At 40.6% G+C, this 17236-nt stretch overlaps 1 protein-coding gene across 1 annotated transcript; it reads left to right on the top strand.

Annotated features, from left to right (window-relative positions):
- The first annotated feature begins 4860 nt into the window (after positions 1 to 4860).
- Positions 4861 to 16669, top strand: GAL (galanin and GMAP prepropeptide). The gene is made up of 6 exons (XM_044425993.1): positions 4861 to 4941; positions 5979 to 6033; positions 10155 to 10220; positions 10820 to 10900; positions 14324 to 14401; positions 16597 to 16669. Exons 1-6 carry the CDS (start codon positions 4861 to 4863, stop codon positions 16656 to 16658), a joined length of 423 nt encoding a protein of 140 aa, XP_044281928.1. The 3' UTR covers positions 16659 to 16669.
- The last annotated feature ends 567 nt before the right edge of the window (positions 16670 to 17236 follow it).

Here is a 17236-nt window from a genome sequence, read left to right as displayed (position 1 = left end):
TTATTTATAATAGTTCCTTGAAAGTATTATAGCTTTTATATAAATGACATTTTATTAAGAATATTTTTAAAGTTGTTGCTTGAAATTGAGCACTGATTTATTGCTAAATAATAGGCAAAGAACAATTTGAATTTTACAGGGTACAGTAAGGATGTATTGTTAAATAATCGACACAGAAGAAAGTCATTTTCATAGTGGTTGAAAATGATTAGTGAATAGTCCTATAACTTGAAAGAGAAAATAGGCCTTTATTCAAGAGATATTTTACTATTCAGCTCAGTTTGACACTGTGTTACAGGTACAAAATGGGCAAATGATCCGCAGATGTTAGGCAATCCACATTTCCCCCCACTGTACTGGGCAAGAATAACAAGATTGGATAATGAGAAAACAATGGCAAAGGTTTTGGAAAGATGAAGAAAATGAGCCTCCCCTTATTACCATCCATTTTCATGTTTTTTTCCATCAATTTTCCTCTGCTCTTGCTTGATTAAAAAAAATCACAATTGTTCTCACAATGTGACAAAATGAAATAAGATGAAGGCAGCCTCTGTAGCTGTTGTGGATGATATGTGGAATAAATATCACATCCAAAAAAACACAGAGCATTAGAAGACTGCAGATGGCAGGCCTGCATCATCTTAGTGTCAGGTACAACTGCTATCACCAAAATGTCTAATGCACCCTTGATGAAATCCCTAAATGGAAGGACAATCATGAGGTGACACAAAGGTTCCAGGAAATCTCAGTAATGTGGATGAAGAGAGTTTCAAAGGACTTCAAAGAGAAGCAAGAACTTGCCAGGTCTACTGCATCATGTCATTGTGCATGTACCTGCATGTGCATCATTAGGGGAAGTTTTATGGTACCTGGACAGCATCTCAGGAGGCCACAACTTGGCATGGAAAGAACAATGCTGACTGCTCTCCACAGTCAGGAAGGTGACCTTGGAGAAGCAGCATTCTGGTGGCCAGGGAGGGAAGGAGGCTGGGGAGGCCACAGGCCATTCTGAGGCCTCTCCACCCTCCTTCCCTCTGCGTCCAAGTACTTGCCAAGCAAAAAAGTCCATCTAGCACAAAATGCAGGGCAAGGGGACAGGAAGGCGAAGATCTCCCTTGCCTTTCCTCTTGCTTTGCACAGGACACTCATAAATCTCTAAGTTCAATTAAATAACCTAGTACTTGTGTTTGGGGCTCCCTTTGATTTTTAGATTTGCAGCTAGCCCTACTGGTCATTCACATGTAGAACTATTTGTAACAATCAATCTTTATTATATAGTAGCCATTTTTTAGCAGTTGATCATAATGCAATATGCTCTTGTCTCAAAGCCAAAGGTTGATAAAATGATGTTTGAAGTCACAACTACAAGTCACAGAGAGATGCCAACAGAAGGTTGAGATTATCTGTGAAGTTGGAAAGTGCTCTCTCCAAGCAAAAAAACCAGAGGAGGTTGGGTCTAAACTTTTATTCTGCAGAGCTCCACACAGAGGAAACGAGCAAGATACTGATTTTATCCACTTTCTCTTTCCCCCTTTATGTATACTGAAGACTCTTCCAAAGGATTGGGAAATTCCCTACACAGCATGGGAGGTGGTGCTGGGGACTGCAGAGGAAAGGGGAATTGGCAAAAAGTGCTAACCCACCTACTTCCTCCTCTATAGGAACCCAGCTCTGTCCACAAATAGATAAAACTCTTCCAGTCAGTATCAGCATCCATCTCAGATTGAAGGGAATGGGTTGAGGAGCTAAATGTAAGGGAGCAGCAGCCTAGGTTTACAAAAGTCATGTCTTCCTATCAGCAAACCGTGAAGGGGGATAATGCAGTACTATAAATGCTGGGCCTGCAAATGTTTCTTTATCCAGGAGCAGAAATTGTAGGTAGTTTATGAGCAAGAAACTACTCTTCAATGTCTAGTCAAGGGGATGGAGAGGAGAACAGAATTTCTGTGCAACTTAAGGAGCTGTCGATATTAGTCCAAAGGCGGAAGTGGCCAACTAGTAATTTCTTCCTAGAGAGAAAGGGAAGGAAACATGGTGGGGGGAGTCTTTTCTGGGGGACCAGTGGTTGAGGGTGAAGCACATCACCTGACTCAATCAAAGCTATTATTGGGAGAAAGAATTTGTGACACATACAAAATGCCATTTCAGAACAACTTCCTGAATTTGTTTTTCATGGTAAGCATCTATAAGAAGTGAATGTACCAGGATGTCAACCCGGTGATTGAGCTGCATTTTTAGCTGGACAATTGACTCATTTGAATACTAACACTGAAAAAGAATGCACAACGCTGGCTATAAATTATTTGCCTGCACATCTAGACATGTCATTCCCATATGAATTTTTTTAAAGGACTAATACTATTCTTGACAAGCAGAATTGAGATAACAATGTGCATCCATTAGTGAAGGACTAGAAAATGACTTAATGTCTTCTATCCTGACAACATAGGTTGAGGGGCTCTAAACATGAAGTGCAAAAATGCTGGACTGAGGTAATAAAACAGAACTTTCCCTGTCTACCCAGGTAACAAAAAATAGTTTAGATTTAGAAATAAAGAAATCACCCAGTTTCAGGTAATGGGTTAAAATACACATTGTTCCAGAATTTTTTATAGTAAAAAAGAAAATGAGCTGAGCTAATGAGAACCAAAATTAAGATAGATTTATTGTAATGCTCCTAGAATTCAGGACACGACATATTGTCCTTTTAAAATAAAGAAAATAAAAGTTACTGACCCCATTGAAACTGCCTCCAAAAAATAACTGAAGCTCTTGTGTTATAAGGTTATTTTTTGGAGGCAGTTTCAATAGGGTCAATAACTTTTATTTCTTTATTTTAAGAAGTTTTAAAGGGTAAAACTCAACAGGTAGTTTTATAGGACTGTGTGGAAAAGTGTGTGTTTTAGATTTCATAGCCAGAGGTCTTTGGCCTTGCACTGCTTAAGCCCTAAACTTCGATTTTAGATAATCAGTCACATTAGTGATCAAGCTGAGTGAGCTCTTCTGGCTTTTTACATTACCATATTTTGGTTTGGAATTCATTTTGATAATTCAACTACTGGAGGTGTATGGGTAAACAGGGATGTCTGCAGGTATAGATGCAAGTGTTTGTGGCTGTGTGTATGCACTTATTATCTCTTAAAAGGTGATAAAAGGCATAAAATGACTGAACATAAGAAGCAAATTATACATGTGGACATAGGCAGCTGAAGGAAGAATTCTTTGGTTTGCATATAGCTAGCCACAGCCATCTGACATGATTGCGCTAATTTTGCCCAGAGTGACTATCATGGCAATTCAAAGCACGTTTATTCAGAAGTCAGTCGGTTTCTCCACAAGTGTATCTAGGACACATCTGAGGCTGGGAGTGTGTGTCAAGTTGTCTTTGGAATCAAGGCTGCCACTGATGCTCCATTGGAACTGACCCTCGCTGCTTGCTGGTGTACTCCAAAATCCCTGTTCTACCAGTACATGCATAAACAAGCCCATCATTTGAAAGATCCCTTAAGTTCCCAGTAGTCCCTGCTCCAAAGAAAACTGATGCCTTATGCTTATGATATTGGGCAATATGGTCAATTTATATTCTACTCAAAAACAGCAATGAAAGTTTGTCTTGAAAATGGAAAAGAAAGTAAAGTGCTATATTCTTCGCTGATTCAAAGAGATTTCAAAGGAAAGCCGTATTATCTGGAAGCTGTGAAAGATAGATAGATGCGTGCATAGATAGATAGCTGGAACTCAGAGAGAAGAGGCTGAAAACCCTCACTATGCCTGATGCAATAACAAATGTAATTGACAAGCCTCTGAATGTTATGAAGGAGTGTAATAATCATCATCATATGAAAACTCCTTTCCCATCTCGTTCGACCTCGGTGCCTGCTCCTCCGTCGAAGAAGCTCTATTCAATTTTCGTCGCCGCCGCCTCCTTCTCAAACAACAACAAAGAACTTGTGAAGTTGCCGCAGGAAGAAAGAGCCTGAGGCCAGGCTCGCTCCGCAGAGCTCTTTTCACTGCTCAGCCACGGTGACCAACCCAGGAGTAATGAAAGGTAATTGGCCAGGCTGTTATCCATCTCCAGCCTACATCGTGCCTCCAAATGCCTCTAATTGGATTGCTGTAATTTTTTGCCCTTCCTAATGCACTGCTTCGGCAAGGGGAAATAGCCAAGGGGTGTGGGCGGCTCTTGATTCTCCCCGGGGAGTGACAAGCAGCTCGTGCCGGGTTGGACCGCAGCTCATAAATAGCTGAGAAAAGGCAGGCTTGGGTATCACTTAGACCATCCCTCCTTCCCTCTCTCTCTCTCTCTCTCCCCCTCTCCCCGCGCGCCTCCCTCCCACAGCCCCCCACGATACTCCATCTCACGGTCACTTCCTCCCCGCAGGCAGGAGCCATGCAGTGAGGGGAGACTCCCTGAGCAGATCAGCCAGCCCACAGAAGCTCGGGGAAAAGTGCCCTACCCTGTTGCCAGCTGCGCTCCAACTCAACCCACCGACTCTCAGAGCAGGGCATTACCTCCCGCTGCAAGGTAATTTCCCTTTCACGTATCTGCGCGTTTCCTTCACTGGCGACAACTTTTGGAGTACGGGTTAACTTTCAAGAACAAGAACTCTCTTACACGTTTACTGTGTAAAAGAAGCAGAGGAAGGAAGGAAGGAGGTAAGGAAGAGGAATCAAGGGTGAGGGGCGAAGAAAAGCCCCAGAAACTCCGATCTCTGCCTCTTTGTTTCGCAACTAAGATCTGGTCGTTGCTACAGAGAATGCTCTCTTGCATTTTTTCCTGGGATGGGGACACCGGGAAGGGAAGAAGGGCCCTCAGGCCCCGGGAAAGCTTGGGAATGAAACGGGTTTGTCTTCTTTCAGATGCACAGGTGTACTGGTCTCCTGTTGGTCTGCTTAATCTTTTGCGCTGCCCTCTCAGAGACGTTTGGGCTAGTCTTATCCGTAAGTATCGCCTTCAGATTTTCGCATGCTTCCTAGAGTGCACCAATCAGAAGCTCGCGTGCTCAGACTCGGGGTTTCAAACTTAGGATGCAAATCTCAGTGTGAATCGTGGCAAAGCAAATGGGGGATTCCTGAGAACACACTGCGACGACGTTGTTGTTAGATGCTATCAAGTCGTCTCCGACTTATGGCGACCCTGTGAATGAAAGCTCTCCGAAGTGCCCTGGCCATGACAACGCCATTCAGCTCTTCCAAGTTCAAAACTGTGGCTTTCTTAGCATATGGAGTCAATCCATCCCATATTTAATCTTGCCTTTCAGTTTCTGCGCTTGACTTTACCTAACGTGATTGTCTTTTCCAGTGAATCTTCCCTTCTCATGATATCTCCAAAGTATGACAGCCTCAGTTTTGTCATATTTGCTTCTAAGCAAATCTCTAAAAATGCCAACATGTTACCTTGTCCAGCTGGGAAGGAGCAAGTGATTTGTTGAATAACTGCAGTGGAACTCAAATGAAAATGCGTAAATCTTTTGACAGTTTAATAGCAAACAATATGAGATGCTTGGTACTCAGATGTTAAATTACTGCTGAAAACCAGTGGAATCTACTTCTGAGTGTCCTGAAATGACATATTGATAAAAAAAATGTTTTTTAAGCATTATTAGATAGGGCACTGAAATTCACTGAAATCCAAGCATGTGAATTCAAATGACACTATAATACGGAATTAGATCTAGACTAGCCATTAGAGTAGAATCATTGAAATCAATATAATAAGTTGGTCATGACTAATTTAAGTCCCATTGGTTTTAGTGGGTCTGTTCTGAACATTATTGATGGGAGGATGGATTAAACTTATTTTCCAAGTAAGTAGATTTAGGATTGATGTGGCTGTTTTATTGGATTATATGATCAGCCTCTTAGAAATTGTTGCTCTAAATCATCTGTCTTTTCCCCAAGCTGGTGTTTCTGTCTTTTAAAAGAGATGCTGTGTAACGTGTAAAAAATAATCTTCTCACAATTTTCCCTTCTGTAAGGCTAAAGAGAAAAGGGGATGGACTATGAATAGTGCTGGTTATCTGCTTGGCCCACGTGAGTCCAAATGTTTTATATTACTTGAAATCAATCTGGAATAACAGATAATAAGCAGCTTAAGGTTTCCAAAGCTCTTGGCCTATAGGTTGAAGTGTCTTAGACATGAATAATACACACAATATCCCATGCTTGCTCTTACACTAAGCTTTGAGGGAGGACTGTACTAAATCACTCCCTTGCTGCCCTCTCATGTTTATTTTAACCTACTTACAGTGTCGCGCTAGAAGGAGCAATTGTTCTATTATCATACTTGAACTATGAGAGTTAACCAATTTTATCTGAGAGCACATCTTTCAGTTCTACAGCAATGCTATGCATTAAACAAACAAGCCATCACAATTAAACATCAGTCCTTCCAGGTGTGAATGGGTAAAAGTCTGTATTGTCTCCTCTGGTTTAGAGGTATGACTTGTGATGACCCCTCTCCTTTACTTAACCCTTGTCCACAAATACCAGTTCTGAAATGCCACCCCTCTGCAATGGTATTCCTAAAGTTAAAACTATGAATGTAAAACAATAGTTTTACAAGTTCTTCAAGGAATCTATCCAGCTCATATTTTTAACCCAAAACTTGCAGCTCCACTTGCTACACAGGCAAAAGGAGACAGCTTGTCAATGTCATCTGCAAACATCACTTGAAGTACACAGTTGATGTAGCTTCACTTCTGCATGGATGAGTAAACAGAAGTGAGCGTGACCAAGTTTCATTCCTTGGCTTCAGCAAGAAGTCTGCCCTACAGTTCCAAGGAAAGCGTAAGGCAAAAATGGCAACCTTTTCATCTGCACAGAGAAGGAATAGCCGCAGCAGCAGCAAGGCCCCAGCAGTGTTCACAGAGAAATGTCTGGCGAACTATCTAGGGAAGTTCTGCTAGCAATGTTGGCTACTATGAACTCTATTTACAGAGAGAGTTACTTTTCCATTCATGGAACAGTAGAAACAATGACAGCATCAATAGCTATTTGCTGGGATGTATATATTGTTGTTGTTTGGTCGCAGTCGTGCCCGACCCATCACAACCCCGTGGACATTTCTCCAGGCTCTCCTGTCCTCCACCATCCCTTGGAGTCCACCCAAGCTCACACCCACTGCCACAGTGACTCCACCTAGCCACCTCAATCTCTGCCATCCCCTTCTACTTTTGCCATCAATCGTTCCTAGCATCAGGGTCTTCTCCAGTGAGTTGTTCCTTCTCATTAGATGGCCAAAGAATTTGAGTTTCATCTTTTTAAAAAAATTATTCAAAATAACCCTACAACAAAGAAAAACTAAAAACAACACCAATCATCAGAAACAGCAGACCTGTCGGGTCAGCCCCACATTTTTTTCCATTTGTGATAACTTAGAAACATATTTAAATCTATATGAATTCCTGTTTCTCTAGCCAATGATAAAAAGAGTCCCAAGTTTGACAGAAATCAGTATCTTCTTTCTCCTTCAATGACAAAGTCAATCTATCCATTTCTGCACAGTCCAAGATTTTTTTTAGGATCAGTTCGTCAGTGGGTGGTTCTTCACTTTTCCGGTGCTGAGCAAATGCAATCCTCGCCACAGTAATTACATGTAAAGTCAAGTACATTTCTTGTTTACTAATATCAACAGGTATAATGCCTAATAAGACTTCAGGTTTAAAAGCTAGGGATTTTTGTAGCATTTCCTCAAGCCATTTATGTATTTTAATCCAATACTTTTTCGCATTATTGCAAGTCAGAATGTGAGTTTCATCTTCAATTTTTGACCTTCTAAAGAGCAGTCAGGATTGATTTCCTTTAAGATGGACTGGTTTGATCTCTTTGTAGTCCAAGGGACTCTCAGGAGTCTTCTCTAGCACCACAATTCAAACCCATCAATTCTTTGGGATGGACAAATCTGTCTGTCTTGCTTTCTCCCACACGCACATTTTAAAAATTCATTCTCTCTGAACTTGAAAAAATGTTGGGAAATTCTTATCCTAAACTAACCAAAATAATGTTCTCTTTCATTTGCACTGGCCAAATTCAGTAGATAAAACATGGAGAAAAGCATGTAGGTATTTGCAGGTGAAGACCCTATCAGAAAATAAGAAAGTGCATCCCTCTTTTAGTGCCACTAATGTGGCTGAATCCACAGGGATTCAAACATACACTTTTAAGAGCTAAGCATTCAAACTCCCAGACCTGAATGGATAAATCTGCTAGTTCTGATTTTTCCACATTCTGACTTTTTAAAATATCAAATTCTTTCCACCTTTTCATGTAGAAATGTGCATTTTGGTAAGTTCTTATCAAGCACTTTAAGAAGCAAAGTTCTCATCCATCCCTAGGAAAGAGGTGACTGATTGAAGCGTCCATAGCACAGGACAGTCCTTCTATTAGACAGAGTAACACTGCTGCCTCCAGTGTGACCCTGAGGTGTTGGAGGGCAAATGTACGTGTACCATGCAGCTTGCCCTGAATCCCTGAAGCTAAGCCTGCCTCTCTTGGGTGCAGTGAAGGATGCTGTCCCCTCATCAGTGCTGTAGTAGGATTCAGCTGCCAGACATATGAAATGGGGGAAAGCGCTGTTGAGAGCAAGCATGATGGCTGGCCTTGGCGAGCACATTAGTCATGCCAATTTTACTGATTGCCAGAGGGGGAAACCTGGCTCAGCTCACAACAGCTTTTGTTCTTTGTCATGCACTGGCCCTGCCACAGCAGCATCAGCTGGTGCTCTAGTTAAAGCAGAAAGGGTGGGTCAAATTTTCAAAGCAGAGCTCAATTTTTTGAATAAGGTGGTTCTTTGTATGGAAAGCACACATCAGTATTTAGATAACATCAGCAAACACCCTGCTATTTGTAAGCAGGAAGCATCCATTCCATGTCCAGGTACTTCTTAAGTCTTATAAGTCAGATATGTTTGTATTTCCAATGCATGATGATATGTGACTTGAAACTTCAGGAAACTGACCTCCTAGCCTAAGCAAAACTCTTCAGTGACTCTCGCTGCATGGGCTGTTTCTGAAAATGTAGTGTGTTGTTGAAATACAGATAAAATGCAATGGATTCTGAAGGGGGAAATGGTTGAATGGACAGTCCAGGGTGTATTGTGTGGGTGTGGGTAAGTAACTTAAGCGATCCCGTGCCTGTCTACAACTCCCACAGTTTTCTGTCCAAACGTGCATAAGATTGCAGCCTTAACAGACTTCCCCTCTGCACAGGGTTTAATGACCTTCAGTTGCATCAGTTACATTGAAGCTGAATTGATTTAATGAATGTAGTTTTGGTGAATAAACCTCAAACATTTCCTCTGCAACCTCTTCTCTGTATTAGAGCTGCTCAGAATTTTAATTATGGTCACATGGCATACAGTGTAGAAAAAGTTTTAAAGGACACAAGGATAGGTGGCCTTTAGTTATTAAAAGTAAAACATCATGAATACTTTATGAGTTGGATCCAGATGTAAGCACCTGCAATTGGTCTGGTGGAAGACTTCCCCATCCACTCCCCGCCCCACTGCCCTCCAGCTCCCTGAAAAAGCTGCCAGAGGGCCCTGCTGAATGGGTTGACTCTGGAGGTGCATTTCCAAAATTCAGGCAGAGGAACCTTCTGTCAGCAGGGCCCTTCCATCAACAACAGAAGGCAGATCCTGGATCCAGCCCTAAGACATATACTGTGAATGTTTTGTTTGCTTGTGCTGCTTCCAATGAACAGTGACAGAATAAACCAGGGGTAGGCAATGTAGCACCTGTAAGCACCAGTGTACCCATGGACACCTTTCTTGGTGCCTGCTGAGATGCCCTAGTCCCGTCCCATCCCATCCCCTCTCCCGTCCTTTTTCCCTCTAACAAAATGATCACTGGAATCACTTCAAAGCAAAATGAGGGCCTCACATTGCTCCCATCTTCTTTCCCCATGATTTTCTCCTGGCCACCTGTGAGGCTCAGAGACATTTTTAGGGAACTAAATGGCAGTTGGCTACAAGCCATTGCTTTCATCTGCAGCGTGTCAGTTTCTGAATTGCCAAATGTGCCCATGGGCCCAGAAAGGTTGCGTACTCCTGGAAGAGACTGTGTAAACAGCCAAATCTCCATTTACTACAAAGGGGATCTAATTATCAGGTGCCTATTTCTCTAAGGTTGGGTAATAGCCATAATCTGTTTCAGGTCGTATTGAACAGCTCTTCAAGGAAATGCCCAGTGAAAGGGGGAGAGAAGAGCTACCTGGGGAATGTAAGATGGCTTTTGAAGGTTATTCATGTAAACTAGCTGTAGTTTACTGTCAAAGCAAGCTCTCTTACTTCTTGAAACCAAGGAAGGCAATCATACAACTACATTTTCTAAACTGGTCACAGTAGGCCCAAGACTGTGTTCCTTGTGGATCCAAATATGTTCACTAAAGCTTTTCAGGAATAGAGAAATAAGGGCTATGAACCACCCACTATGAAGTACAGGAGATGCTTTTCTTTAATGAGGTGCTAATGATGCGGTCCCACATTCAGCTGAATTAGCACAGAAGTTGCCAGAGTAGACAATACTAACAGTTTTCACCACTACAACATCACAAAATGTGACATTGTGCTGGTGTTGCTGTGGCTGCAGTTGTATGCCAGTGTTATACTGAGACACAGTGGTTTACAGCTGGTACGCCCGTTTAAGTGAAATGCTTCTTTTCATTCATTCACTGTGCACCATTCCATCATAACATGTCCATTACGCTCTTGTTCAAAGCAGAAATTTTTTAACTTGTGTAGTGACATTTATGGATCTTACAAAATCATTTATGGATTTTCACAAAATCAACTTATTCTCTTCTCCCATTATATTAACAGATGCGATAGACAGAGTTTTCAGTGACAAACATGGTCTAGCTGGTAAACGTGACACACACCCTGAAGAAAATCTAAAAGCAGGTAAGGAAATTATCATCTTCAAATGCACTTGGTGTGTGTGTGTCTGCCCACCAAACACAACCTGGGATCCTTCTAGTTTCTCCTTTCTAAAACTTCTGCAAAGGAGTGTGGCAAGCTTTTGGTGGTCTGCATATTTCAGCAATCAACTGGTGTGTGGTTGTGTTGCTCCTGTTTTAGGTGCTGGGTCCTGCAGCATCCCTTCTTCTGCACTGTACAGTCTGTACAGTGAACACTGTAGGTGTTCATCAACCTAGCTGAAAAAGCACTGGACTCCCATGAAGGTGAAAAAGCACATCCACCTTCTCTTTATTAGCCAAGGTCAAATCTTACCCTTCATTCAGCATTCTGGATCTTCCTGATCACTTGGGCAGAAGAGATGGTGCCTGGTAGCAGATGGTACAGGATGTTTTGCATATGTTGTTGAGTGTCTCTCTTGCCATTTCAAGGGCTTCACTCAATTTTCTCTCACCAGCTTCAGACAACTCTTCTCTCCCAATGAATATTTTACAGTTTATGAGAGAAATCTAATGAATATACCACATACATTATCAGTTTCTTTGTTACTCTTTGTTATAAGAGATTATACTTTACATCACATTATACTTACAATGTTTTGCAAATGCATGGATGGAATTTCCAGATCTAGGTTTCCCTCTTCTCACCTCCACAAACCTTTAAAGACAAGAAAAAACATAACTGTAAAGTAATTCAACCATGAATGTACATTTTTTAAAAATAATCTTCCTGGCATATTTTTACTATTGTATAAAATTACAGACATATTCCTATATTTACTCTCTCTCTCTCTCTCTCTCTCTCTAAATATATATATATATATATATATATAATTTTATATATTATATATATATATATAATTTTATATATATATATATATATATAATATATATATATATATATATATATATATATATATAATTTACGTACTGCTTACATTCTTCATTTGGGACTCTTCAAGTTCACTTCAGATAGACATGCTTAGAATTTACTCCATTTAATATACTGTGCTAGATCTTTGCCATAGCTAGAAATCATTGGCAATCATTGGCAATCTTCTTGCAGACTTTGTGGACAAAGTTCTGCAAGTTCCCTTCTCCATATTCCAGGACTGCACATCCCCCACCACTTTTCACTAATTGCCTGGTAGTTTCCTGGGCATTTACAAAACTCCCTCTCAATTTTAAAAAAGACTTGTGCTCTTCAAGCTTAGTAAGATCATTACGCTCCAACGCAAGCTTATATAATGGGGTCTTGCCCTACCCTTGTTGCCTTTAGTCCCTTTCACCACCTAAGAGCTGCTCTGAAATGAAACTTGAGTCTTATACTGGAAATGTCCAATTCCTTTGATATAGGGGATGAAAACTCCATCCCCAAACTCTGCAAAATCTTTTTCAGCCCCCATACCTAGCTTCTGAAATTTCATCAGGAGTTGATATACACTTTCATGCCCATGGTAAAGAAAATTGCTATTTCAAACATGAAAACAAATACCTGACTTTGTATCAGCCTAGACCTGAACCCTTTTGTGGATAATTGGTTTGTATATAGAATTTTTAAGCACAGTAAAACTTAATTCCGAGGTTTTCTAAGCATCTGCAAATGATGTTGTGAATGCTGTAAACTACTCTCAAATATTGTTCTAAATAAAATACATCCCATGGTGATTTTAAATAGACATATTAAATGCAGTGCCTACTGAAGAAATGACCATATAGAAGCTCAGTGGAGAAGGCTGGTCAGTTGTAGCCTCCAGCTATGTGGGAGGGTGACCATCATGAGGTCCCTCCAGCAGCTGAGAATCCAGCAGAAGCAGAGGAACCAGGAAACCATCACTGGTCAGAGACTACAGATGACTTGACCCCTCAGTGTCTCCATTTCTTGTCAGGACTGATGTTATGTATACTTTGGGCACTTGATATGATGAGGGGGAGAAAAGCAACAACACTCAGCATTATGTTTACTTGTTTAAAAGATAAAAATAACTTCAAGATTCTTTGTGTAACGGAAATCAGAACAAAATGTAATTGATGGCTTAAATATAAATATTGGAATTCATAACTACCGAGATTGTGAATAATAGCATACAAGTTCAGTTCAGACTTCAGGCACTGACCTGACAGTGCTGACGTTCACATGCAAGAAGGCTGGGTGTCTGGGGCCCCTCCTCTCTGCCATGTAGCTTAACTTACCCAGACATGGCATGCTGATGCCCACATATACAAGGACCAGAGGATTCACACTTTCTCCCTCCCTTTCCAAAGAGGGGAGAATCATGTCAATTGGGAAACTGCTTTCATGCTCTGACATGTGCCTGCCTGCTCCCCACCCCAGGAAGAAGGTCCTTGCTGGCTACAGACCAGAACGGGGCCAAAGGGTCTCCACTTTCACTTTTGTGCTTGTCCAACTATCAGTCTTGGATTTTCTGGGGAGAAGGTAAATCTTGCAAGCAGGCAGGCAAGCAAAAAGCCCCAGAAGCTGCCAGCCACTGAATGCTGTTAGAAACCTGGAACACTGAACACTGTTAGGTGAGATTGTTTTGTTCTGCTCTGCTCTGCTTTAATGATACACAAAATCCTTATGAATAGATTAGCAAGTGAACTGCCGCTCTCTTAGAAGCACTAAGTCTCTCTCATGATACTTTAAATATGGCTTCTCAATTTTTATTACCAACACTGACAATATCATGTGCATTTATGATAGAAGAATATCACAATGGGAGGTTTAACAATTCGTCATTTGAATAGTTTGATGTTCTTTAAGAGTTGATTTCAAAATGTGATTTATATTCTTCATTTACAAATCAGAGCAGAAATGTATTTTGGGGAAGTGATGAAAACCCTCAAGTTCTAGAGAGCCTTGCAAAATGGAAAAGAAGGAGCTACAAGATATCCCCTTCTTCTCTTCCCCCACAATCCCTGTGTACCCCACGCATCTGCTCCAGTAGCTCCACCAAGCTTGCAGAGCAGAATTGATGGGCAACAATCTGGTGTTTATTCCACTGATGGATGAATGCCATTGGATGCAAGTCAAATCTATTTTTTTTATACAGCAGAATTCTTTGATGCATTTGCTAGGTAGAGGAAGGCTCTTTGTATAATTATTAACAAAGTTATATATATACATACACACACACACACACACACACACACACACACACACACACACTTTATACTGCTGCTAGAAAGTACCAAAACACTCTATTGTGGCTGGTAATGCACAGTAGCCCTGGCTAGAACATTGCCTATTCAATTGATATTTTCCCATCTGAATCTTCCCATCCCTGTCTTTGCAGTTATTTCCCCCTTAATTCTTTTATTCAGCAAATGAGATGATTTGCCTATAGGACATGATATAAATAGTTTAAATAAATAAATTTAAATAAATAATGGCTTAATATTTTTCCAGGTACCTTTGGAAGACCATGGACTGATGACAATATTATGCGTACCGTAATTGAATTTTTGACCTACTTGCGTCTTAAAGGTTAGTGGATTTCTCTTTTTACTTTGAAATAAATAGTTTTAGTTTTGCTAAATCCTTAGTTAGATAATATATCTCCTTCTAACAACAAACTCAGCTGGTGAGTACCAACAGAACTGTGAGAGAAATGGGGCCACTGAGAAACAAAAAAGGAAGAATTCCCTTGGACATAATAGTAACGGGAAGAGGGTGCTTGAATAGAATATCCTAGAAGAGAGAAAGGCATAGCAGCGTACTGAATGGAGAACCTTCAGACTGCAACATTTTGTTGCAGGTTCCACTTGTTCTTGAGTATATTATCTTATTTACCCAAATATTCTCAATGTCGGCACTAGGAAAGCCTTGTCTTCTCAGGAGACAGCAAGGGCACAGTTCAGCGTGCAGGAGGAGCCCAGTGGACCTTGTTCTCTCTCCCCTTGCCCTTGTGGCTGCCAGCCTGACACCTGTGTCCAGCAGTATAAGCACCACTGCTGGTGCTGAGAGACCTGCGCTTAGACACATCTGCGCTCACATGCATGAGTTACTCCAGCTTGGGTGACTCCGGAGGCACAACCCGCTGAGGGGCAACAGGGGGAAGAAGGGGCGGAAGGGAGCCTTTACATGTCTGCAAAGAGGGAGGTATTGCATTGAATCAAAACCATATATAGAAATCATAAGGAAACACAAATTCTGTTTTAACCTGCAATCCTGAAATTGAAAACGCCTTCCCTTTTGATGTAGTACAGCCAAGCGGCAAACTTTAGCTGAAACCATAATCATTGTGATTGAGCAGAGAAGCAATGTAGAGGGTGGTAGTAAAGCCAGTCCCAGATTACACATATAGCCAAGCTGGATGCAGTTGTCCTTCCCCTGATGAATGGAGAGTGCAGTGTCGCAGAAACTCCTGGCACTGGTGTAATGGAGCCAAGCCCAGCACATTTTGAATAGCAGGAATGCTGCCCCACTAAATTCATCATCTGCTACCCCACCCCCTTACAGTTCCCTTTTCCCTCTGAGCTTTGCTACAATGCTCACAGGAGCTGAGAGGATAGCGGTTTTTTCTAGCCACAATATATAAAATGAATATCCTTGTTTTAATGTGCACTATTTTGGGGTGGCTTGATCTTGAATGGACAATTAAGACTCATCAGATTTACAGAAGAGCCACCTTCGATGAGGATAAAAACAGTTAGCATTGCCCACAGCTTGTCATGACCATTTTGCTTGTGGCCTCTGGCTCTGGAACCAAATATCTCCCGAGAAAAGTATGATTTGGCCCTTTTCACAGATTAATGAGCAGGAGAATAGGTACTGTATTTTAAAATTGTTTGCTTCCACCTTGGGTGCCCTTTTGAGGGCCCAACAATGCAATATACTGCTTTTGAATAATAACATGTAAGTAATAATTTATTATTATTATTATTATTAATAATAAATAGCTATAGTTAGTATTTTGCTACAACAAGAGTAAATGTTCCTTCAACCCTAGCTGAGTCTGAAGATATCACTTGATTTAATATGAAGAGCAAAGGAAGAAACTAAGATGTGTATTTGTTTTTGAACTATTATTTTCCAGTGATGAATCTCTTCCTAATTATTTCAGGAAATGAGAGATAAGATAAATTTGTTTTTATCAATTTCAAAAATTATTCAGGGTTTCTGGCAATATGAAAATTTCCCTAAAATACCTTCCACACTGAAAATTATTTATATGCTGAGAGAATAATAACAGCAAGATGAAGGGCAAGGGCTAGAACTGCAAGCCTAATGACAGCAGTGCTATCAATGGGGCAACCTTGAAGTCAAAGCCAGGCAGTTCTGCAAAATACGTCTTTTCCGGAACATACTAGAGACACCAGACTTAGATATAGTGGATGAGCCAGCCTCCTGCCAGGGCATGTAGAAAGAGAAATGCTCTCAGAGCTTGTCCTATCATGTACGTTATGGAACGTATGTATGGGACCCAGTAAATAACTCCATTTTGCATTCGTACCTAATTGCAAGATTAAGTACAATCAAGGAATATAACAACAAAAAGTAGTAATGCTAGCTTTTCTTAATTTTTCGGAAAAAAGGAGAGAAAATGTTTTCCTTTGCATCAGGTGTATTTTCAGAAAGAATAATAGATTTTTGGATTTGTTGTGGAGCACCTTCTCCTTCACTCTACCACTACCTTTCTTTCTATATTCACACAGTCTAATTTGTATTAATTTTTCCAGAAGCCGGCATGTTGGATAACATATCTACAACAACTTCATCAGAAGAAACAGATCGGTCTTGAAGGAGAAAGTATTTATGTTCTCTGTTATAATTAAGACATCTAATCAGAATTTTGAACAAAAAGAGATGTTGTTTATTGTTTACATTGATCTTATATGCTGTTGCTCATAGCCAATTTCTTGTCTTTCCTTCCTAGTGATGTCATATTGTAGGATTTTTCCTAATTAAAAATACTTTAGATAAATGACAAAATAAAGAAAATTTAGCAGCTGCATCTTGTTTTACTTTCCCTAGAATACTTGGAAGCTTAGATATGAGTTTAGAAGGGGGCGTCTATCAAGGGTTGATGGTGATAATGGAACATCTATTATGATGCAAAAGAAATCTCCTTTGACTTTAAAACAAAGAAACATATGCAATAAAAAACAACCATTTCAAATATTGCAGATTATTTCAGGATCTCCTCCCAGAGATCCACACTTCTATTTTTAACAATCTCTAAAAACTATTATAATCCTTAAAGCCAACCTTTATAGCATCTATTCAGTCTTTGAACCTGTACATTATTGACGCCAGGAAATATAAGAGGCCGTTTAATGATAGGTGCTAACTTCCTCCTAGTTGCCCCCCCCCCAAAAA

This window comes from Varanus komodoensis, unplaced genomic scaffold (genome assembly GCF_004798865.1).
Source record: "Varanus komodoensis strain SLA01 unplaced genomic scaffold, ASM479886v1 scaffold16, whole genome shotgun sequence".
NCBI classification, from domain to species: domain Eukaryota; kingdom Metazoa; phylum Chordata; class Lepidosauria; order Squamata; family Varanidae; genus Varanus; species Varanus komodoensis.
Note: the sequence above shows the minus strand (reverse complement) of the source record. Positions and strands in the feature narration are given on the sequence as shown.

What these genes read in the sequence shown, in the direction of transcription:
- GAL (XM_044425993.1), top strand. Translation starts at nt 4,861, where the DNA reads ATGCACAGGTGTACTGGTCTCCTGTTGGTCTGCTTAATCTTTTGCGCT. An exon ending in CGTTTGGGCTAGTCTTATCC is followed by an intron (nt 4,942 to 5,978) that starts GTAAGTATCGCC and finishes CCCTTCTGTAAG; the next exon opens with GCTAAAGAGAAAAGGGGATG. An exon ending in TGGTTATCTGCTTGGCCCAC is followed by an intron (nt 6,034 to 10,154) that starts GTGAGTCCAAAT and finishes AATCTGTTTCAG; the next exon opens with GTCGTATTGAACAGCTCTTC.